Here is a 25,388-nt window from a genome sequence, read left to right as displayed (position 1 = left end):
CAGATTGAACTGTGTGGGCTTTATAGCCTCGATTACACAGATGGGATTTTAATATTCTGCTCTGTTCTTCAAAGATTTCATTAGAAGAACAGATTCGTCTGATTCAGGTTGTTAATCCTTTAGGAATTCCTCTAAAAGTATGGGGAGGGTGGCAACTCGATGGCTTGAGGTAGAGGTGATAATCAGTGGGTTTGGTATGGAGACTGAATTTTATTTCACCATCTTCCAAGGTGGATGTAGTATCCAAAAATACATTTTTGGAACTAGATATGTCCACTGTGAATTTAATCGAATTGTGGAAGGAGAGGGCAAAGGTGATGAAGTCATTTAGGCAGTCTCGGTTTTCGACTCATTTCATCTCAATATGATCGATGAACCGCAATCAGCTCAAAGGTTTGAAAGGAGCTCTGAGAAGCAGGTTGCGTTCCAATTTTCCCATAAATATATTGGCGTAAGAGGGAGCCATTTTGGTGCCCATAGCTGTACCACTTATTTGTATGTAATGTTCGCCATTAAACATGAAATTGTTCAGCTTGAGAACATGTTCAAGGAGCTCGAGCAGAGATTCGGTTGACGGCTGCTGAATCTTTCTACTGTCCCATACCTCCCTGCAGGCCTCGATACCTTCATCGTGAGGAATATTCGTGTACAAGGACGTGACGTCCATTGTAACGAGAAGAGTATGGTCTGGCAGGCCAGAGGAAGGTGTTTTATTCAGGTAATATGTAGTGTCCTTGAGGTATGATGGCAAATCTTCTACATGTGGACGGAGATGTAAATCTATAAATTCAGATATTTTCTCCGTGGGGTGGCCGATGGCACTGACTATAGGGCGCCCAGGCATTCCTTCCTTGTGGATTTTTGGAAGCAGATTAAATTGGCCCGGTCTACAGTTGGTTGGGCGAAGCGTTCCATAAACATTAACACCAATCTCATCATTTTCATACATTTTGTCCAGGGTGTTAGTGATGAGAGCTGAAAACTTTTCAGTAGGATCAAAGTCCAGTTTCTTGTAGAAACGATCGTCTGTCAGTTGTCTGTTGGCTTCAGCTAAATACGCTTGTTTGTCGAGGACAACAACTGTGGATCCTTTGTCTGCTTTTTTATGACTATGTCGTCCCTGTTTTTCAACCTTTGTAGAGCAGATCTTTCTTCTTTCGTCAGATTGTCGGGGAAGATTTTTTGGTTGGTCAGGAGCTTCTCAATGTCTGACTCAACAGCATCAATGTAAGACTCAAGCGCTCCACATTTGCCCGGTGCCGGTTCCCAAGTACTTTTGGGTCGGCACAACTTATGTTCCTCTAAGTTGTGCAAGGGCGGAGAAGGTTCGTCTGTGTGGTCATTGCTGGAGTCTTTTCGCGAGAAGTGTTCCTTTAATCTTAGCCTTCAGAAAAATTCTCTGGTGTCCTCTCTAACCTTTTTGTCATCAACCTCATGCGGTGTTCGACAGAAATTGAGACCTTTAGATATATATATATATATATATATATAAGCAGAATAAATAATGCAATTATCTATTAAGTTTAGGTTAAAATTTATTTATGAAATACTGTTCTTTTGCAAGTCGCAGCATTATTTATTCTGCATTGACTTTATTCAGCTTTCATTTTAATAACCTCTAATTTTAAATCAATATCATCTGTACATATTTTATTACGTTTACATGTGTTTGTAAAAAATATTTGCCGTCATCTCCAAATATTGTTTACACTGTTCGTGACGTTGTCTACTTTATGACGTCATGATAACGACGTCAACGTTTGTTATTTCTGTTACAATTTGAAATCCACTGAAGAGCCGATCAGGCGAAAGCGCTCTGGATTAAATTTGAGAGAAATGGATTATTGTGTTATCGTCAACTGAAAACCTTTTTCTATATCGTTACCTATACCAAGGACTTATTCGTTCATATATATATATATATATATATATATATATATATATATATATATATATATATATATATATATACAGGTTTTAAAATCGTCAACTTTTTTTCAGTAGCCATATGATATACCAGAATATGATTTGGGGTGCCATGTTCATGGCTAATCAGGTTTCCTTTTATAATTTTAACAGTCATCTTTTTGTGTATGATAGGGTCTGTCACATCTGATAGGGTCTGTCATAAACATGTGCATTAAAATTTTCGAATTATTACCGGCAGAAAATATATAGATGATGCAATGATTTTTGGATCAACTCTCCTATTATCCTTAAGAGTTATTCAGGCAAACTGGAATTGAAACATTTTTCTTTACAAAAAGAACAAGCAAAATAAAAGAAAATTACACGCATTAATGTTTTTCTGAAACTGGTGTGTAATGGGATAGAGGGGTTAAAGGAAATATGCCCTCATTTTCACTAGAAATGTATCTAATTCACAAATCCTAGGATGGGTTAAGGAATAATACCCCTACCTTCCTCCCTATTATAACTCATTTAAACATGATACACTTATTTACATTTAATACACAAATTTGATACAAACTGTCAATGTGAGGTCAACTCAATTGTGCAAGTCTGACAAATGAAAAAAAATAATCTCTGCAATTAAAATGACAGAAACTGTATTAATGCAATTAGAAAGATAACAATGATAAGCTTGCTTAAAATGATAATACAGTAGCTAGCAATGGGAGTTCTCATTCAAAGAGTGAAAGTATTACCTACCTGTGTCTCATATTATTGCGCTACTGTATAGACCTATAAACTTGTATTATAATTACCTATATTGTTCATGCTTATATTGATTATCCAATTAGAGCACAAGATAAAATCCGTTAGCTGATCACCACAAAATTAAAGTGCATGCGTCTTAATTTATCCTATTCTTCATATCCAAAACACATGTACATGGTCGCCATTGGACATCCAATTAACCATTGCACTATCTTATTATATTAATTAATAATGTGAGGCTTTTTCAGCTTTAAAATGGCATGAGACACTTGTATATTGTAAAAAAAACTTATTACCTTTCGAATAAAACAAGCGTATAAATATAATATTTACCAAAGAGTCTGGCATAATGGTTTTGGAGCAATAAGTAATGGTTTGTAAGTTTTGAATTCGTTTAAGTTTTTCCGGGAAGGAAGGGGGGGGGGAGATTATGATTATTATTGTGTTTGCAGGAGTGGAGGTTTGGATCCGAGGTTTATGTTTGGTAATTTTACTCTCTAAATGAACTTTTCAAAGAGGGACGGGAGACCGGACCATTATCCCCATCCCTTCTTTAAATCCGACACACAAGGATTTTGGCACACAAATACAAATATAGCACCGGAAGCCGCCGAGGAATGGAGGCATAATTTAATTCTGTTTGTTATAATAGAGATCATGCTTTCTATCAAATGAAATGTTAAGACTGTTAATAATTTTAGAATTCACATGCAAACAGTTAAAGGGGCATGGTCACGATTTTGGTTAAATTTCATTTTTCTGCTTTTATTTTTTACAATGCTTTAGGAATGCATTTCTAATGATCAAATCAAATTTTGGTGCCAGTAGATGAGTTTTGAGCAAGATACAGGGCTCACAATTCTTCGTCATATAAACAAGCCTCGTGCACTGGTTTTGTTTACATAGGTTCAATATAATTGTAAAAAATCTTTTAAAGCTGATTTGTCAATCTTCTTATTCATTTTAAGCATGAATAAACAGTTTCTAACGATTAACACATTTATTTGAGGCCAAAACTGAAATTTTCACTTCAACATTGGAAATGTAAACAAACGCTTTGTTTACATAGCGAAGAATTGTAAGCTCTGTAACTCGCTTATAACTCAACAAATGACACTTTTGGTTTGCCTTACTTAAGCATTGTAAAACAATAAAATCGAAAAAAAAAAATTTGACCAAAATCGTGACCATGCCCCTTTAAGCCCCAAACTGTAAATAAATTGGCACTCCAGTGTATTATGGGATAGAATGTTGTTCTTTATGAAAGTTGTAATTTTGAAAATACAAGAAATTAAATGTGGTATTCTTCATGACAAAAACTGGTACAAAAGTGTATTCAGTGGCCAACTTTCGGAGCAGTTATTACTGTCTTATGAAATCTAGTTTCGTTTTGTAACTACGCCGTGAATTTTGAAAATCTCTTTCTGAAATTATAAACATTTACCACATTTGATTTGATCGAACATCAATGGAAAATGATATTAAAGGCTTCATGAATAAAACAATGTCAAAAACACAACCAATTTACTTTGTTAAAAAAGATTAAAAATTTAAAACATTTTATTTTTAAATTTGCTCATCTAACAAAATAAAAACACCATAACCCTTTATTCTTTGTGCTGAAACTAGAAATATTAAATAGAAACTAAAAATATATTGAAAGTACAATTATAGACAGGGAAGAATGCAAAATTTCTTAATATGCAGATGATAGTTCCATTATAATGGGCAGCACACAGCAATCACATGATGCAATTTTCTTGAATTCCTTTGTATGGGTTTTAGGCTTAATAGTAAATTGAACAGAAACAAATATGGTTTTGATCGGTTATGAAAAAAACCCTCAAGGGATGTATTTAATTACTCACGACGGAAAGTGAGTTTTGAGGATTTAACTTTTGAGATCCTAGGTAGTATATACTCAATATCACTTGTTAAATGAAAGACCTAAACTTTTTACCAAAAAAAAAAAATATTAAAAAAATATTACCCCTATTGCACAAATCACAATCATTAAGTTATAAATAACTCCAAAATTAAATCATTTGATACCAATATTACTCACATTAAAACATTTAATGTTTGAAAACTCTCTAAAATAAAAGTCCCCAATTTTCATGGGATGCATAATGTATAAAATTAAAAATCGTTAAATTGTACGAGAGTACAGCAATAGGGCTCAATATGGTTGATTTGTTCACAACACGCAAATCTACCTGAATGAGAAGATTGATCGGGGCTGACACAAAGTTGGTAATACTTTTGAAATCAATTTTAAAAATAAACATCTCAAAAATATGGAGGAATGGAACAGATTATTCCTATAGTTGAGGGTAAAAGTTTTGAAAATTCTTTGTGAAAAGAAATGTTTCTCAGAGTGTTAAAAATAGATGAGTAAGATAATTATGTAAACTCCAGATTGTTTAAATAATATAGATGGTGGAATCCCTAAATCATAATAGACATTTAAAAGACCTACACAAGATCCGAGCTTGAAATTATTTGATCGATTTTAATATTTAAAATGGTTTGTAGTAGTATCTCCCGTGCCTCCATAGATTTTGAAAGTCAAAATTCGAGCTACAAGCAAGGTACAGTGTTTAAAATTCTTTGCTATAATGTTATTATATAACAACAACGTTTCTTCTGCAAACAAAGGCACTGACGCAGCATATATAAGCAATATCCTTAATCACAATAAGGTCAAGAATTGTATTACAATTTATTTTAAGTTGAAGTCTACTCCTGTATTCTTACAATTATACATGAACCATTGCATCAAAACCTTTTAATACAAAAAAACCCTCTAGATAGCCCTGACATCAAGCATCTGAAAGGTAGTCTTCCAATGTGTTCTTGTTCTTCTTCACCCTACAACTATAGTCCTGCTGGACATTAATGGTGACGTAAATAAAGTAAAAAATGATGATCATAAGTCACTTTTTCACCTCTGCGAAGGTGTTCAGAATGTTTTCTCTATCGTTGCTTAGTATGTAATAAATCAAGAGGTGCTCAAATGAAAGTTCACGAGACTTCCCCGAGTTTTGTTCAGTTCCTGTGAAATTTCGAGCGGAAGTATAAGTGTTCGGATAATCGAGCAGTAAGGAATTCCAAAAGACAGCCGTTTTGTTTAACAGATTTATTAAACGTTTTAAAGCATTGACCTATAAACAAAGAAAAATACATTAGACAAAATACAATTTTACATGTTCATTCAATATGTTTTAGTTTCGATAATATGTTGATAAAAATGCAACTTACAAACAAGTTTCAGAAATTACAATGGCAAGATTAACTGCAAAAATACGATAAAGTATAACCCTTGCAAATAAAATAATATGCCCTAATCACTATCATGGTAGTAAAGAAATATATTACTAAATATAATATTAACCTACCACAAGATGCAGCTGATATACACTGGATTGTCCGACGTTGTTAAAATGAAATACTGCCCAATTGGACTTAGGTTGAACAGTGACTTATACTATAAGAAAATCAAATTGATTGGATAATATTATGAACCAATGAAATTAAAGAACCATACGCGCGCAATAAAACTTTAGATGAATAATATTTAAGAATGTACTGCACAAAACGAAAATAGAAAATAAAAAAAACGAATAAATACATATGAAATAGATAGTAATAAATCTGTTTTACCACATTATCTTCTAGCGGTTATTTAAACTAAACGATAATATTCACAACAGAGTTATCGTTTGTGTACAACCACTCCACACGTAATTAAAAATATAAAGATTGGGTTGCTTGATAAAATCATAGCCATGTTTGATCCTTTTGATATGCAATACCATGCTTTTAAAAAAAAAAAGGATGGGTGTCTGTTGTGTATATATACTTAGTATATCGAGTCATTTTCAAGGAACATTCTTCATAAAATGGTATAGTCTGTTTCACTTTTGATGTTATTACTTGGTCAGGCGCGGATAGAAAATGTATCCTTAGGGATATCGCTACTAAGCATGTTAACTGTTGCAACAGTAGAAAAAAAGCCTACATATTCTATTGTCACATTTACGTCTAGCACTCATCTTTATCCACCAATTAATAAAGGTTATGTTTAAAATCAATAAACGTCTAGATTTCATATTTGACTACAAGTACCTAAATTCTAGGAAATAGACTATAAACACAAGGCATGATTTTTACTTCGAAACTGAAAGGGTCAAATAAAACCATGTAGTCTGAATTTAAATGACAACAACATTCGCAGGGTTTCATTCTTAACGGTTAAAATTTAGGGAACCCCGATCTTTTACTTGGCATTCTAATTTCATACATATTATGTATTCTGTAGAAGAATACTCCAAACGATTAGCCAAACAGGAAAAAGAAGACCTTGACACGTTGTCTGATAGGACTAAAATGCATGTTAAAATCTTCCATACAGCGATTAAAACGCAGTCTGAAAACCATTTAACCTTCTATATTTGACCTCGTGTGTCGGATTTAAAGAAGGGATGAAGGTAATGGTCCGGTCTCCCGTCCCTCTTTGAAAAGTTCATTTAGATAGTAAAATTACCAAACATAAACCTCGGATCCAAACCGCCACTCCTGCAAACACAATAATAATCATAATCCCCCCCCCCCTCCTTCCCGGAAAAACTTAAACGAATTCAAAATTTACAGACCATTAGTTAACGTTCCAAACTCTTAGATATCATTTTTGTTTTGGTAAATATCATATTTATACGCTTGTTTAATTCGAAAGGGAGTTCTTTTTTTTTTTTTTACAATAAACAGGTGTCTCATGCCCTGTCAGAGCAGGAAACAATGCCGTCTTTGTTTAAACGGCTTACTTTATTTTAAAAGTGTATATTAGAAGAACTAAGATTTAATTGGGTACCTGTAAAGTGCAAAGCAAAATAGAAACGAAAAAAAAATGAAATGAGTCGAAATCTACCGAAACGAACGAAATCTACCAAAACTAAAGGAAACCTACCGAAACAAAATCAAATCGAAACGAAACCAAAACGAAACGAAACCTACAGAAACAAAATGAAGTAAAATCGAGCAAAATGAAATCAATGTTTTTGTGATGTATAAGTATAAAAATAATTCCAGTATGAAGGAGTGTAAACAACCCCTCTAATAATTGCGTATACAATGAAATGAAATTTTAAGTATGTAGCAACTCTCATTACCATGTGAAAATGAAATTTGTATCCCCTAAAATGTGGTCTCTTCAGTTCACTGGGATAATTTATTCAGGCAGTAGTGTCTGTGAGCAACTAATACTGTTTGTCTTAAAAAGTGAAAGCACGTGTGACAACTCAGTTTATCTTGAACACCGAGGACCAATTGCAATTTACCATACTATTTCTTTAAAAATTACTAGTCCTCCGCTTTAATTTTACTGTTTATAAAAGTGCGTGGTCTGATATAGATTGGTTTTAGACAATAGCAAAACAAGAATCGCCAAGTTCTAAAGTATCATTTTCTGTTTACAAGTGTGAAGTGTGATTAGAAATGGATTATAAAAAAAAAAAACCTACAGTGATACTAGGAACTTTAGGTTTATATTTAGTTAGAGTCTAAATATATTTTGTATTGCATAGAAATGGGCAATAACTTTTGAAGTGTATCTATACCTACAAATGCGCATGTCTAGAAAGGGACAAACATAACCCGTTACTTCTAAAATACTAGTAAAAAACATTTTAATACATACATTTAATATATATTTAGATTGAAATGTCACATTTATACAAGTATATTAATGAACTTTTCATTTTACTCGATTTATTTCATTTTGTTTCGTTTGGTTTTGTTTCGGTTTGGTTTCGGTAGGTTTCGTTTCATTTTGGTAGATTTCGTTTCGTTTCGTTAGATTTCGTTTCGTTTCTATTTCGTTTCGCACTTTACAGGTCCCCGGATTTAATTCTACAAGTGGCAATCCAAATTATACACATCGCTCTCTTCCCAAGGAGAACATTCTTCAAATTTTATATCAGTTTTGATTATTTTCAATATTCCTAACAACCAGGATCAATTTGGATTACCTGGCTTATATTGGATACCTAAACTCCATAAAAACCCTTACAAACAAAGGTATATAGTGGGTCCCAGTAAATGTTCTATGAAGCCTCTTTTTTACTCCTTACTAAAACATTAGCAGTAGTAAAGTAAAAACTTCTAGAGTATTGTGCAACAGTGTGTTCAAGAAGCAGTGTAAATCAGATGTGGATTTCTTAGAATTCTAAAGAACTTTAAGAAAATTTTAAAATTGCAATATTTTACGCCAGTTTTTTTAAGTCAGTTTCATCAAAACTTATTCTAAACTTTATACAACCAACCCCCACGATAAATCAAATTCCAGGCTTTTGATGTCATTGATAGCTACTTTTTTTTCATAAAAATAGATTACGTAAATATAATTACTTTGTCATCGGTCATTTGCAAAGGTATTTTGTTAATAACCATTCGGATCATGCACTTATGTAGTTCTGGGAAGTAAGGCCTACCGACAATCTGTTAGAAATTAAATGCTCGCAGTGTCCCCCGGATATAGGGTATCTCCGACTACAGCCATATTAGTTGTCGGTTTCTATCGTTCTACTCATCGCTACACACCCTCTATAAGTCAGACTATTTTCTATCTTGATATTGCTTTTTGTATCTTTGATATTGTTATACTTTAATGTTAAATACTGAAATCGGATTGGTTAAGACGCAGTTAATAATATTTTCTATTACACTCAGCGTTAGTAACGCACTTAGCAACGGGTAACATTAAAAAATGTTACATGCGCGAAAATTATGCGCGTACGGTTCGCTGTAGAATTCACGTTATTCCTATAAAAAAAACAGTAAAATTTTCTTAAAAATTAAAACATTCAGTACAACAAAATAAATAGTGCCTGTTTGGGAGGATAACAGTTGAAATTGACACCCCTCGAAAACCATTGTCAACCTCCGCTTCGATTCGCGTCGGTTGACAATGGTTTTCTCGGGGTGTCAATTTCAACTGTTACCCTCCCAAACAGGCACTATTTATATAATATTAATAAAATAATAATTTCAAACTACTTTCACATATGTCGAACATCGGGTTCGCTGTGTATTGAATAAATGAAGCCAATGTGTAGTTAGAAATAATATTGTGCGTTACTTGTACCATTCCTTTTATCATTTCTAACAAACAAATAAATTCTGTAAAATAGTGTCATACATTGTGTTGTAAAAAGGTTTTTTTTTGTATTATCACAATCGGGTTCGTTGTCGGGTTCGGCTGTTTAAATGTTTGGTTTGATTCGGGGTACAGAAGACGGTAAGAAATGATATTGTGCATAACAGTGCATCGTTTTCACAAATTTTTACCGGCGAATACTTAATGGACTTGGCAAAATTACATGAGATAAAATGAAGAGTATTATTTTACCGACCTTGTATTTAACTTCTATATCAACTATTACATTATAGTTTTAATTTCCCCAGAGTCTGTTCTTTTATCTCTGATTAAAGCATGACATCTCGTTTACAATATTTCTGAAATAGTTGTGTGCTTGGAAGCTTTCGTAGAATAATACAAACCGGTAGGAGACGTATATTGCTTTTGCAATACTCTCAGAATGCTTGTTTAACTTGTAACTTTGTCTGAAAGAAGGGTGCCCTATTCTTAACATGGGGCTCAAAAACTATCAATTCCCCTATGGAGGTACAATGAAGATATTTTTTCATTGAAATATAACTTATACTTTTTCAATTTAAGACAAATATTATTCATTATTTTTTTTGTTTCACTTAGATGGCCAGCATTTACCGGATAATGTTGGGGATACTCAGTGGTATAATGCCTGTATTCCATCATTCAGCAATAAGTGTTTGGAAACTCTACCTATTGCAATACGAAATTGCAGCAAATACAACGAATACTTTTTGAATCGACCACACAGTTGTGATGTAGCATATTGTTTTAGTAAGTCAGACTATTTTCTATCTTTATATTACTACATGTATCTTTGATAAAATTAATAATAATAATTTCAAACTACTTTCACATGTGTGCTTAAAGAGTTAGAGTATGTTGATGAAACAAATGAAATTTCGATGTTTCTTTATTGAAAGAGATAATAAGATATTTTAATTTTTAAATATTAGATTTTAATTATGAGCGATTTAAAATTGAGTCGAATTTAGTCATCAACTAAACCGTTTGAACAAAGAATGTATTTGTACAGTATATGCTAGCAAATACATTCTATGCCCTGTGTACATAAAAGTCATATGCACGATTGCTTTATTAATGGAATAAAATCAAAAGCGCTACTTGTATTTTAGATGGGCAAAAATTTATTATCATGACCAAAAAAAGTTTATAAATTAGTTTGCCTTTCCGACTTTTGAGGGCTTATGTGAAAGATTTCATGTGAATTATAAATAAAAATGTTCATACTCTTTGGTCAAAATATCGCTTTAATAATTAAAAAATGATTGATTGACTTGCTGTAAGCATTTAACACTGAAGAGAGATAAATGTATTTTCATGGAAAAGGTATATCAAAATAAATTTTCCAAATGCAATGTCTGGTGACACATAATTTATTTCTAAAATTTTAATCGGAGATATCATAGCTAAACTTACAGTTACTAAATGAAAGTTTGAGCTATGCATACAGCAATCTGACACTTTTTCATTACTCAACTTTGTAAATTTCAAAGATAAATTTTCTGGAAAATGTTTTTTTGTAACTTAAAAAAAACCCACTTTTTCTCTTCACGTCGGGCAATGTTTTGTCCTTCGGGAGCCATAATTAACTTAAGTATACAAATGTTTAGACGTTTTAATTGCATTTTATTTTGTAAAGATCATATATTGTGAATCATAATTTAAGCGAAGCGTGTGATGTATCTGTATATGAGTTAAATTTTCTTTGCAGCTTACGGAATATATGGTAATATCTCTCTCTCTCTCTCTCTCTCTCTCTCTCTCTCTCTCTCTCTCTCTCTCTCAATTGGGATTATTCTAGGGCACTGTGAAAACAAATCTTAAATCATTATTCTTATATGTAAGCTCATTTATCTAAATAGACAAATATTCAAATCATACATTAGCTCGCCTGGCCGGAAGATAAAATTAGTTTATTTTATCATACTGTGTCATATTAATATTTTCAGTCTAGTCTAATGAACCAAAGCTACTTATTACTTTCTCATTATTTTTTCTTCAAACGAATGACCAGATTTCTTTCAAGAGAAGTGATTAAAATTTATACTTTTTTTATTTATTTAAACTATGTACTTCTATTACATTATAGGGTTATTTATACCATTGCTACATTTTACTAGAAAACAAAATTTTACCAAAAAGGTATAAAATTACTTTTTTTAATCATAACATATTAAAGTTCCCATTTTGTCCAACTTTGACCTACAAATGTCAAATGGAACCAACCTGTGGCTAAGTATTTAGCACCTACATATTATATATTTCACAAAAACATTATTTATTAAATTTAATTTGAAGCTTGCAATTTTTTATCTAAATTTTTTTAAATGTAACAGTGACAAAAAAAGTCAAAAAACAGAAAATGATAATCAATAAGGATATATTTAAAGACATTCCTATCTTATCAAGGCACATGGGGTCAAGGTGCCTTTTGATTCAAATATATTACAATAATGAGATTATTTCGGTATATGTAACATATATATCTGAAACACGAATATGCAAATAGTTCAATAATGGGTGTCATTGATGACTAAATGACCCGGTGATAATGTAAAATGCCGATCCTAAAATGATGAGAAACATGAATTTTTATATTAAAAAATATGAATTTTTGAACAATATGCCCGCGTAACTCATCTTGAAGGAGATTGATTTTTTTGCTGAACAGTCAGTTTGTAGAAGAATTTGGTAAGTCGGTATTTAGGTTCCATTGGTTTTGGTCTTCAGTAGGAGGATAATTCTCCATTCAGTTTCACGAAGATGTCTACGCTACGTTGTAGATACTCAAAGAAGTTCTGTTCAGATACTGGGAATCAAAAGGAAGATACTAGAAAGATTTAGACGTTAATCCTGTTTAAGCTGCTTGTTCTGATTTTCATATCAAATTTTGTGAACGCTTTTAAACGATGGTTATGCTTAGTATATAAAGAATAATAGACATTGCAGTAGTTTTCTCGGTCAATTTAACTATATTTCAATGAAAAAATGATGTACAAACATTTTTTACAAAATACATTAAAGGGTATCGCGTAATTTCGCCTCATATTTTTTAAACCTGACGTCGAGGTTGTATATTGGTTGGTTGTATATACGGCTTTGACATCGTTTAAATAGAGTCTAAATACGAATATGCTCTGGCAAATCAAGAATAAACCTGTGTACATTTTGATCAATATAATTTCTGAAGTTTGTTTTGTTTATTATTGATGCATGACATGCGGGTTAAATTAACCCAAACATTTGGAGGATGCAACCAAACAGTTCCCTTTTCGAAACATTCCCATGATGCATTTTGCTTTGTTGAATGCCCTTAAGGAAAATAATATTTACTTTGAATATTTTTAACTTTGAAAGAGGATCGATTCTGGTGTAAATTGGCGAACATTTATAACTTTTTAAGATAATTGGTTAGTATGGATACTGTGATGGCCAAAAAATTAAACTATGCAGCTTTAATTGTTTAAATACATATTCATGTCACAAGGTGGACATCATACTAACACGTGGCATGTACACAAATACTGCACGTCTCAATGATAAACATTTTACTTACTCGTAACTTCTAGCTGTTACACATAAAATACATAGTACATACATATACATATTACACATAAAATCATATTCATTCATTGCTATACAGATTAATACGCTTACATTTACTCACACATTATACATACTAACATGAGACCACCGGAACATAACGTCATTCTTATACATAAAGACATCAACGGACCATCATACATGTTTATATATAACTTTCAGTTTAGAGTACTCAGAAACTTTGTAACTGGATGTTTTAGGATACTTACTGCATTCATAAAACATTAACACTTTAAATAGTATTTTAACAAATAAAAGGCTTACCTTAGAGAAGCTTGACATTAGGCATGATAAACAAAAGACAAACTACTTAATGCAAAGTAAAAATGTTCCATGACCATGTACATGAGCCGTGAGAAATTCAGATTGAATCAGTTGCAAGGACTGGCTATAATTTTAAAAGTTCGGTGAGTTAAGGTGCGTTACATATGAATTGTATTGGTAACAATTCAAAATAAAAGAGGCTGTCACTTGATGAAATATAAATTCTGTTACATTCTGTTATATTAAAAGATATACTTATGTGAAATCAACATTGCTACACTTATTAGAAGATGAGAGATTTGGCATATATATATACCTACGTAGGTCTCTTGGTGGATTTCAAAACGTTTGAAATAAACGTATGAATTAAGAGGATACATCTTTACTCGCTATTGTCTATTCAAACAGAGAAACCCCCGTCCTATAAAGTCGACAAACCTATCATTGTACCGGATTTCGACGAGAAAGAGGCTAGCGGTGCAAAGTACCAGATTTTGATTTTTAAGTGTTCTCTAGAGTCAAGTACCTTTGATCTTCAAGACTATTTGTATCACGTTTTATGGACAGCTGATGGCGAGATTATTTTTTCATCAAAAATTGTTGAGTATTCTCAAAGGCACTTAACCAACCTTCGGACAGCAAATTTTGATGAAGAAGGACTAGATAAATTGGGAATACTAGTATGCTGTTTTCATTTTTTCAAAACATTTTTAAAATTTTAGAAACATATATAACTAACATGAATGTTGAGTATTTTGTTAAATGCATTTTCACTTTATATTAAAGCTTAAATGTGCGGTTCGAATGAAAAATTTGAACAGCGAAAACGGCCCATTTGGACCATCGTCCGAAAGTGACTCAAAATTCATAGGAATAAAGGTAATCGCTATGCTTGTGCTTTTTGATTTCAAATATGTTGCTATATTTACATCCATTGAGTATTTTTTCCTCTATCTCTTTATCAAACCGATTGTGATTCACAGCTCTATGCATATGGAAACTGAAAAAAACGGAATTTATGTGATTCAGTTAGTATCAGTTTATTAAGAGATCAAAACCTTTAGCAACCTAAACAGTTAACGGACTGACGCGAATAATGCGGATGATGTCAGACTTAAATTCTCATATAAAAATTTGCAATTTTTCTACACTTTCTAAGACGAGCTATTTATGATGAATATAATTATATTTTAAACTAGACTCTTGTTGCTATAGCAACAAAAAGGTCTTCCGTTCCTCATGAAAAATTCTGTACAAAAGATCCTTTTCTTGTAAACAGAAAATGGATATAATATATATATACTGTAAAGAAATTTCTAGGAAATAAACAAAACTAGGTGCTGTCATTAGACAGTAATACCCGCACCAAGTGTTTGTCCCTAAATAACACTGTTTTGTACCAGTTTAATTAAAAATGAAGGCCACATGCAAGCTCCGGTAATACATTTAAAAATTATAATTTTCATAACTGAAGGATGAGATCCCTTCCCATTTGATAATACACATGAGCAGCACTTTATGTGCAATTTGGGGTTGAACTGTTTGCAGTGAATTTTCAGTTAATCAATAATCTTAACATTTCATGTCATAGAAAGTATAATAGTCTATATAATTATTACAAACAAAATTAAAAATTAAATTAAGCCCCCTCACCGTGGCGGTTGCCGGTTTTAGATTTGCTTCTGTGTGCCTACATGTACATAATCGTGTGCACAGATTTAGAGAAGGGGTGGGAGTGAGGGGTCCAGACACCCCCTCCCAATGAAAATTCATTTATATCAATTGTAAAATTACCAAAAATACACCTTGGACTCCAATGCTCTTATAGACATGTAAACGCTCTAGCCCATTGCGCTTCAATGTTAGGTAACATTATTTGGGGGGTAAATATTTGATTAATATATATTTAATATACTTTATTGTTGATCTCAATAGGAAGTATACATCGCAATATGCAGGTGTCCTGCACCACCTAAAAGCTCTTATTTACCTAATAAAATAGTGCAAGTGGATTTGAAGAATAGGTCATAAAAATACATGCATGTTACAAATAACTGATCTTTGTCTGAAGTTACGTACACAACACAGGTCTGCGGGTTTCATTAGCGATTACTTGTTTTACCCAGCTCTTCGATTAGATGGGTTCACGTGTATACATACATGTCTGTGTTTTCCATATACAGAAAAGGATTAGTTAAAATCAGCTAAAGGAATTCATTATTGCGTTTTAATTGGATTATCATTATGATGTTGACCAATATAGGTAAGCATAATACATGTAGTAGCAGTAGCACAATATAATGAGATGCCAGCATAAATAAGTTATACTTTCACTTTCTAAATGTGATCTCCCTTTGACAGCGTACTGTATCATCATCTTTTAATATTTAAATAAGCTTATCATCGTTACCTATCCTATCGCATTTGTAAAAATTCTGTCATTTTAGTTGCAAAAGTTATTTTTTTTATTTGTCAGACTTGCACTATTGAGTTGACCCCATATTGACCCTGTATAAAGAATTTCTTATTAAATTTGTGTATTACATGTAAGAAAGTGTAGACACTTATCATTTTTTAATATAACTTATAATAGGAAGGAAGGAGTATTTCTTTCTTAATGTATTATAATGCATCAAATACAATGTAGGTCATGACCTTATGGGACGAAAAATTGAATTAAGCAATTTCCAAAATGTAAATGTGCATCAGGAAAGAAAAAGCAATCAAGAAATGATTTAAAATTTGCTACTGTATACATGTAAGAATGTATTAAGAAGACTGAATCTTTAGAACCAGGTAAGATTGGGGGGGGGGGGTGAATGTGGAGTATAAACATTTGTAATTTGAATCATTTATTGTTATTAATTTTAACTTGTTAATGAATACTAGTTATTGATCCTAAGGTAGAAATATGACCTCTGATCAGATCTCAATAGATCATTTGTCAAATATGCAAGGTGTTATAAATGTAATTTTTCTAAGAGTAACATTTTTTACCAGCTAGTTTATAAAAGTTTTTAGACACCCAAATTAAATTTTGATTTTAATAAGATAAGGGGTCGGCCCCCTAAAACGTTCTTTTCCAGATAGCTCAAGAACGGTAACGAATTTCTAAACACTTGTTGAACAAAATATGTTTAATTTTAATAGACCTTTCATTTGACATTAAGAAAAAGCGGCTGGCGCCTCAAATTAGGGGTCAAAACGTACTAATGTCTTTTATCCATAGCACTTTACTGAGAAATATTTTGTAATATGTTTAAGAAGCAAAAATGTTCATCTTATAAGTATTTAAATACACATTTTAAAAAAAAATTCATGCGTTACGTAATTAAGGGTTTTAAGGGGCCAGAAGTCCAAAATGTCGATCACTTCTTTAACAAAAAGGAGAAAGATCTTTAAAAGCAACATAGCATAAAATGCTTAGAATGCTTATCGAAACAATATTCAACCATCAAAAATCGTTCCGTGGCCCCAATAAGGAGATAAGGTGTCGGCCCCTAAAACGTTCTTTTCCAGATAGCACAAGAACGGTAACGAACTTCTAAACAGGTGTGGAACAAAATATGTTTAATTTTAATAGACCTTTCATTTGACATCAAGAAAAAGGGACTGGCCCCTCAAATTAGGGGCTAAAAGGTCTCTTAAACCTTAGCATCCATAGCACTGTACTGAGAAATATTTTGTAATATGATAAGAACCAAAATGTTATCTTCCAGTTACAGTGTATATATTTATTTATGGTAAAATTTTTCTCATATGTTATTAGGGATTTTAAGGGGCTAGAAATCTTTTGATAATAACTTTTAATTTTGAAGTACTTTGTTATACATAAAACAATTATGTTCATCGAAACATTATTAACCTATTAATGACGACTGTTTACTCCTTTGTTACGTAATTAGGGATTTTAAGGGACCAGAAGTCAGAAATTTCGATCTTCAAAACAAAACATTCTTAAAAATAATGTGCTTAAGAATATGAAACAATCAGTTTTTTTGTCAACCGGTCCCTAAAAGGAGTAATAGGGTCGGCCCCTAAAATGATCTTTTCCAGATATCTCGAGAACGGTTTACGAGGGTTGTTCGGAAATTATTGAGACATTTTCTCTTATTCTTTTTGTAAAAAAGATAATCTCTTGAAATTTCACCAAAACGTAAATCGGGATAGAGATTATCAATGTTAAAAGTTTCTTGTCCATGGCATGAATAGATCATTCATGGTAAGATGACCAACGTGCCTTCGTCCAGTAACCCGGCGCAACCGCAAATTTTTAGCAACGTCATTTTAACGCTTCTTATTGCTCCTGTGTTTAAAACACCTTAAAATCAAACGGAAATAAGAATTATTCTAATTTTTTGATTTCATTTCAAGATGTCATCATTTACAGTTTCTCTCATTCTTGTTTTTTAAGGCAAAAATCGAGTTATCTTTACCCGAAAGTCTAGTTACCGTGAATGTCTCTTGCAGTCATTTTTTTTATATAATTTAGAACTGTTGACAACAGTTAGTGTGTCAAAAGCAATAGATGATTAATGCCTTTGGCCTAATTCTAGTTAAACAATCAGTGAAAAAAAAATCATTAGCTGAAGCTCTATACTTTGTCTTGTCATCGTATAGTTTTTTTGAAGCCATTGCTTGGCCTTAAAAGGTCTTCTTCTGAGATTTCCACCAGTTTGACGGCTTACAATGCGCCGCCTTGACGTCAAAATTCAATGTAAAGTCGTTGTCAGATTTCTATTCTTTGCTAAATATATGTTTACCATATCCGTATTTCAACTCGAACATCAGTGATACTTAATCCAAAGTTAGTCACAAAAAATAGCAAAATGAACATATTTAATTTGATTTCTTTTATCATTAACTGTAATTCTACGGATACTTATAAAGTAGATGTTTAAGTTGTTAAATCTCCGAGTTTATGGCTGCGCCGGGTACCCCGACCACCGACTTGTTTATCTACCGTCGTAAACAAAATATTAAATATTCTTTTAAGGGAGTATGGGACTCACACCAAAGTAATTAAAAAATTTTAAAACTTGGTTCAACGGATAGCACTGTATTTCCTCTAACAGAATATAAAAAAAAATTAATGCGTCAATATGTTTGTTTCCATGGTAACGGTACCCAAACATACCCTTGTTGGAAATGCTCCAGCTCATTAAAATACACCGCTTGCAACAGAAATGAAGCAATGCTACAGAGTTTGCAATTATTTGATTTCATTTTTCTTATATGCTATTCATAACACATTAACAGAAGAATGATATTTTACAAAAATATTTTGTCAACGCCACCTCAGTATTTTACAAACTGCAACCGAATTTCCTCTGCATAGTTCTAACTTGTTTCTTTTTGTGTTGACCTTCAATGCAAAATGGTCAAAAATTTTACTTTAATATAATTAAAAGTCTTATTTTTGAACTGAAATAAAATGTCCAAACGTTATGCTTTCACTGGAAAAGGAGAAACTCATATGTCAATGACTTAGATAAAAAGATATTGCAGTCTGAATTTCCTCTAGTCAGTTTTTTCAATTCCGCGCCATTTTCACTTAAACACTATTCTAATGTAGATAAAATAATCAATACTAATTTTTTGTTCAATAAACACTCAGTCAATTAATAATATCTTTATTACAATGCTAGTACTTTATAATATTCACTAAAAAAAGTAAAAAATATTCAATTAAATCCCAAATTTCCTCTGTTTAACTTGAAATTCCTCTGTTAAAGTACACATTTTTAAACTATTTGCACCTTATAACAAGATACCAGGTAGGAACAAAATAATTCTAATAGGTATAAACAAATAAATATTTAATTTATGATTTGCTACATGTATCTCATAATTATTTTTTCAGCTCTGAAACATATAAAAGGATCGAAATCAGCATTTCATCATGTACAATATGCAAAGTACAAATTTAGGGTGAATTTAATTTAAGCCATTCGTAGAACAGCATCTATTAATGTTACAATCATATATTATGGCATGAATTTTTTTTTATACTAATCAAGTTTATACAGGACATTTAACTCCTCACATGTACATGTAATACATGTAGATTAACAGACTTATACAAATAATGCACCCAAATTAAAAGCCCTCTCAACATTATTACATGTGTTACCAATCTAGCATAAATAATGAAGCTGACAATTATCGCTCCAATATGAACAACCCTCTCAACATTTTTATTACATATTTAACATAAATATTGAAGCGGACAAGAGCACAAGTCCTTGGCTTATCCTTGCAACACCCTTTTTTCGTTGGGCAAGGATGTAATATAAACATCTTTTGAGATACTGTATGACATTGAAAGTTAAAGTTTTGTGTTATTTTTCACAAAGTATAGATGGTTCCTTAAGATTTCTTTCACATGATTAGCATCCAATGTAATTGTGACAATGTTTGTCCAAAGTTTGAAAATTACTGTGCTATCTTCATCACCAACTATTGTCTTTATATGAACAGACCCATCATTCACATCCTTGACCATCTCTTCTATCATGTCACTCTTCATGGCCTTCGTAGTTCCGTTCCAGTTGATACTGCAATCGTGGAGGAGGTGTTGATTTGGAATTAAGAGACAAAGTACATGTGCAATAGGATTTCGATCTTGTTGAAAAAAATTCTATTTTTCCAGAAATTGTCCTGATCATAGATGAATGACCTGAAAGATGGGAAATAGCATCACCTAAAATACTTATACATAGAGAAATATTTAAACAAAAACTGTTGTGACATTCAAACACAAGGATTTCTTAGGATGTACAATTTATGGTTCATTAAGATTAGGGCTGGGACAATTCAGGGTTTATTCAATTGGTTCGATTTCTATTCAAAATGCTACAATTCATTTTTTTTTTTCGATTTGATTAAAAATAGATCAATTCATTAAAAAATTACATTATTTAGAATTTACTTATAAAATAAACAAACATTTTTTAATAAATGACAGATTTTCAATTGGCACACTCATGCTTAGAGTATTAAACATAATAAAATCAATGAAAATAAATGGCACATTGATAATCTCTTGGACTAAAGATTTCAGTCAACAATATATGGAATATTACAGTTAAATTTTACTTTGTTAATACCTTGAATTTTGTGAGGTCTAATTTTTGGGAATTGTTATCATTCATTTAAAGGTTCATTGGGATGCAATTTCATGGATTATTTTGCACAGTTAATGAAGATTTTTTTGGGGGGTTTTCGAGGGATTTTTGGTTGGGGTTTTAATTTGTTCATATAAAAGAGTATACCCTTGAAATCCGTTAAAATTAAACCAATCACAGAGGTACCAATCGAAAGTAGTTTATGTAATTTATCAAATACCTGACAAACTGTTATGACTTCCCTCTCTCTCTTTCTCTTCTGCCAACCAGCATATTTTTATATATAGATCTTCTTCCTTAGGAGATCAATACAGTCTAAAAATGGCCACGACCATCGAGCTCTCTTAAATGCATATCTGCTTACATCCCTAACTCCACCAAACTCCTCCACTGTCTCCAACCACAATCAGACATTTGGACAACTTCTTCATGGTCAACATCTGTAATATTAAGTTACATAATCAGGAATTTTTGCACCATGAGAGAATATTTATTGGAACACCAATTTGTTGCCAAGTTGATCAGTAAAAAAGAATATGCATATGTTCTTGATATTATAAAGGAACACCAATTGGTTGCCAAGTTGATCAGTAAAAAAAGTATATGCATATGTACTTGATATTATAAAGGCATTTATAAACAGAGGTTAACTCAGATTTAACAAACATATTAATATTTACTGGAAGAGGGATAGTTATTATTAGACACTGACTTCTAAACTCTTCACTTTTAAATTAGTTGTTCTCCATCAGATGTACATAAATATGTATATGCAAATCTTTCCACATGAAGAAGGGCATGGGGCTGTGAAAAGTAAATTTTGAGGGAGCATTATTAGAGATGTTGAGATTTCAAACGTGTACAGGTACGTGTACGTGAACTAGGGGAATCACCTAAAACTCTTTGCGTTTTACGTCATCAGTTTTTGTGACGACATGGTTTCTATACGTTCTCTAAACTTGTAGAGTGCCGTCTACATGTAAATACAAACGTGTAGCTTTTTACAACAAATAAAATCTTATTCATGAGTGAATGTATTCTTTTGATACATCATATAGATTTTTAAACTTCATTTGCATGAAAATTGATAAGAAATTTACCATTTATTTTGGAATTAACTAAATAAATTCAAGTCACGAAACGGCGTCGATTTACGTACACGTTTATATCCTACAAGTTATGAAATCTTAACTGATAAATTACAAAGACGTGTACGCATAGTTTTAACACACGTACGCGCACCCTTACACGTTTTAAATCTCAACCTCTCTATTGTGAAAGACTGAAAGTCACACAAAAGCTCCAGACACTGTTTTAACTGAAAAAAGACGCCATCTGAGGTTGAGTTTGAAATAAAATAAAAAATTGTACCTGACACCTATTTCGAACCCCTATTTCACACCTATAATTTATTTTGCTGTCAATATGTGTATACCATAACTCCATAAGAAATATCATTACCTAAAATGTTCAGTCTGTCTTCCTATTTTAAAATACATCTCCTGGCGTCGTGGGTTTCCAATAGTTTAACACCTAACACCCCACATAATGGCTGTCAGTTAACAATTTTCATCTAAACTGAATCATTTTTAACCTCACTCAGACATAGCATCTGAAATTACTGATACAAAATCAAAGTTAGTTATCATCATTTGCAGTTTCTACTTGTAGCTAAAATATAAATTTGATGCCACATAATTTGACTAATGGCTATGCATAGAGACGACAGGAGATTTCGTATGTGTGGTTTAACATCATTTTGGAATGAACTCATGCGTTGAAAATCGACTACTCGAAACATCTGATTTTCTGAAACATGTGACGACATGATACAAATTCTGATATAAATTAGAATTAACTATTAATAATGAAAGACATTAAGAATTGTACTGGGTTCTGATCTGTGTATTGAACCATACTGTCAAAAACTTGTATACATGATTATAATTATTTTTTTTATTATGAAATTACACCTCAGGTGCTTGGGGCTTTACTCACGAATATTATCCCCACTGTTAACTGTCTGAACCTCATACGCACTTGTATATTAAGTACTGGGTTGGAATCAGAATTAAAGAATCTTCCTTGACCGAATTGCTTTCACCGTTTTCGAACCATATTGTTCTTATTATATACTAGGGGATCTTAATAGTACGATGCCTACTTATATAGGTATAGGTACATTTGTATCTTACACATACAAGATCAGAGACCAGTGCATGCAAGCACCAGTGCATTACACCGGCATAGCATAAGAAAAATTCGATGATGGCCATGCCAATTTTACTTTTACACTAATCTCAGCAAGATTCGCAAAAACTGAAGAAACTTGTGTCAAAAAACTTTCAGTCTCGACAAACTTAACCTCGCTGAGATTACCAAATACTTTTACTCTATCAACAGATCAATGATTGTAGGTCAAACCTGCACAGATCGCTTTTGCTGGCGCCGAGTCATCTTCCTCCACCTGTGATGAGAATTATTCAGCTGTAATATCAAATTATGTGATTGGTCTGCCCAAGAGAGCGTCCACGTTCGCACTATGTGACTAGACGATCCTTTTTCTGAGCTTTAGCAACCTTTATGTCTTTTCAGAGTTCAAAATCAAATCCACGTTTCCTTCCCATTGCCGAAAACCGAACCGATATTTATGTCGTAAAATTAGATTTTTGGGTTAAATTTACTTTTATTATCATTTTTGTTCACGTTTTATTTTAAAAAGAAACTATGAAATCCTTTCCACAATAAATTTTATTGTTAAATACCTTAGAATTGAACCAACAGATTTAACGATTGCGAATTGGTTTACGTCATTCGGAGTTGCGCGGTAGATTCAAAATCCTGAGTCCCATACTTCCTTAATATTGCTTTGTTTTATTATTTGTTGGCGTTTCTTCAGTGTCTATGCCAATTTTCACCAAAATTATAATATAATATAACACTTGTTGAACAAAATGTGTTTGACATGACATGAGCTTTCTTTTGACATCAAGAAAAAGGGGCTGCCCCTTCAAATTCAAGATCGAAAGGGGTATATAATCCTTCATCCATTGCACTTTGGTCCCCCTCCGCATTTCCTGATATGTTTCGTTAATGAAGATAAAAGGCAATTTCATTTTCTCTTCTGAAAATCGGACGGAAGACCTCTTCGTTGCTCGCAACGAGATCGTGTCTAGTTATTCTTCGTCTTCTTCTTTTTCTTCTTTCCTGCTCTGAACTTGTTTCTCAGAGATGGCTGAACAGAATTGTACAAATTTAACTTTTAAAATATGATAGGCCTGCACCCTGGTTTGATTTTTCTAATTTTGGGTTAGACAACCACTTTTCGGTGGGGGGGGGGGGGGTGTGTCAAAAGGGTGTGGGGTCTAACATTGAACCTTGTAGGAAGAATCGTAGACTCTATTGTAAATGGTAACTTGAAAACAAAGATAATAATAAAGGGTTTTCATAATCATATATTGACTGTATATATAGGGTTTATTAAATCTGACCCCAGGAATTTGAAATTACCATTTATCTCAGAAACTGTTATAATCATGACCCCTTAACCATATATATTCATGTCTTTGATGTCAAGGGGCATCAAATGTTATGTAGGTCATGGGCCCTGTGGGTGGTCCTGACCCCCTCAAACAGCAAGTCCCTTAATATCTTCAAAACAGTTGAGATCCCCACCCTTAAACCATATATATTCTTGTTCTTTGTGTCAAGGGGCATCAAACGGTATGTAGGTCATGGGCCCCAGGGGTGGTAATGACCCCCCCCCCCTTGAACAGGAAGTGCACGAATATCTCGAAAACGGTTGAGATCCCCACCCCTAACCATATATATTCTTGATCCTTTAAGGGCATCAAAAGGTATATATGTAATGGGCCTAAGGGTTAAATTTAATTTTTCAAAACCGTAATACACATCTGTGGAACAGTTCCTATCATATCCCAAGATATGATATGTCTATCCATTAAAACATAAGAGGAGCTCTTTGATCTATGTTTTTTTTAGTGATAAACGTCAATTTTCTGCTACTTTTTGACTCCCTGAATGAAATTCAAATTTTTAAAACCTTACTGCAGATCCATAGAACCATCCCTATCATATCCCAAGATATGATATGTCTATCCATTAAAACATAAGAGGAGCTCTTTGATCTATGTTTTTTTTAGTGATAAACGTCAATTTTCTGCTACTTTTTGACTCCCTGAATGAAATTTAAATTTTTAAAACCTTACTGCACATCTATAGAACCATCCCTATCATATCCCAAGATATGATATGTCTATCCATCAAATCATAAGAGGAGCTCTTGCATCTATGGTTTTTTTTTATAGTGATAAACGTCAATTTTCTGCTACTATTGGACTCCCTGGAGGAAATTTAAATTTTTAAAACCTTATTGCACATATATAGGACAGCCCCAATTATATCCCAAGAGATGACGTAGCTACTCCAAAAGTTGTAAGAGGAGTTCCGGGAACCATACTTTTTTTGCAAAAAAACGTCATTTTTTGTTGCCCACTGAA

General features: G+C 32.5%; 2 protein-coding genes across 2 annotated transcripts in view; one reads left to right on the top strand and one right to left on the bottom strand.

Moving 5' to 3' along the window:
- Positions 1-382: 382 nt before the first annotated feature.
- On the bottom strand, positions 383-1,436 carry LOC128169726 (uncharacterized). The gene is made up of 2 exons (XM_052835816.1): positions 1,417-1,436; positions 383-1,154 (listed from the first exon to the last, which is right to left on the bottom strand). The coding sequence occupies exons 1-2, from the start codon at positions 1,434-1,436 to the stop codon at positions 383-385; spliced, it is 792 nt and encodes a 263-aa protein (XP_052691776.1).
- A 9,027-nt stretch (positions 1,437-10,463) lies between these two features.
- The window catches only part of LOC128169725 (von Willebrand factor D and EGF domain-containing protein-like), a 44,253-nt gene continuing 29,328 nt past the window's right edge, over positions 10,464-25,388 (top strand). Inside the window, exons 1-4 of the mRNA XM_052835815.1 lie at positions 10,464-10,624; positions 11,586-11,600; positions 14,150-14,421; positions 14,528-14,620. Coding sequence (XP_052691775.1) covers positions 14,546-14,620 — 75 coding nt within the window. The 5' untranslated portion in view covers positions 10,464-10,624; positions 11,586-11,600; positions 14,150-14,421; positions 14,528-14,545. The remainder of the gene's footprint in view (positions 10,625-11,585; positions 11,601-14,149; positions 14,422-14,527; positions 14,621-25,388) is intronic.

This window comes from Crassostrea angulata, unplaced genomic scaffold (assembly GCF_025612915.1).
Source record: "Crassostrea angulata isolate pt1a10 unplaced genomic scaffold, ASM2561291v2 HiC_scaffold_191, whole genome shotgun sequence".
NCBI lineage: Eukaryota > Metazoa > Mollusca > Bivalvia > Ostreida > Ostreidae > Magallana > Magallana angulata.
This window is presented reverse-complemented; position numbering and strand designations above follow the sequence as displayed.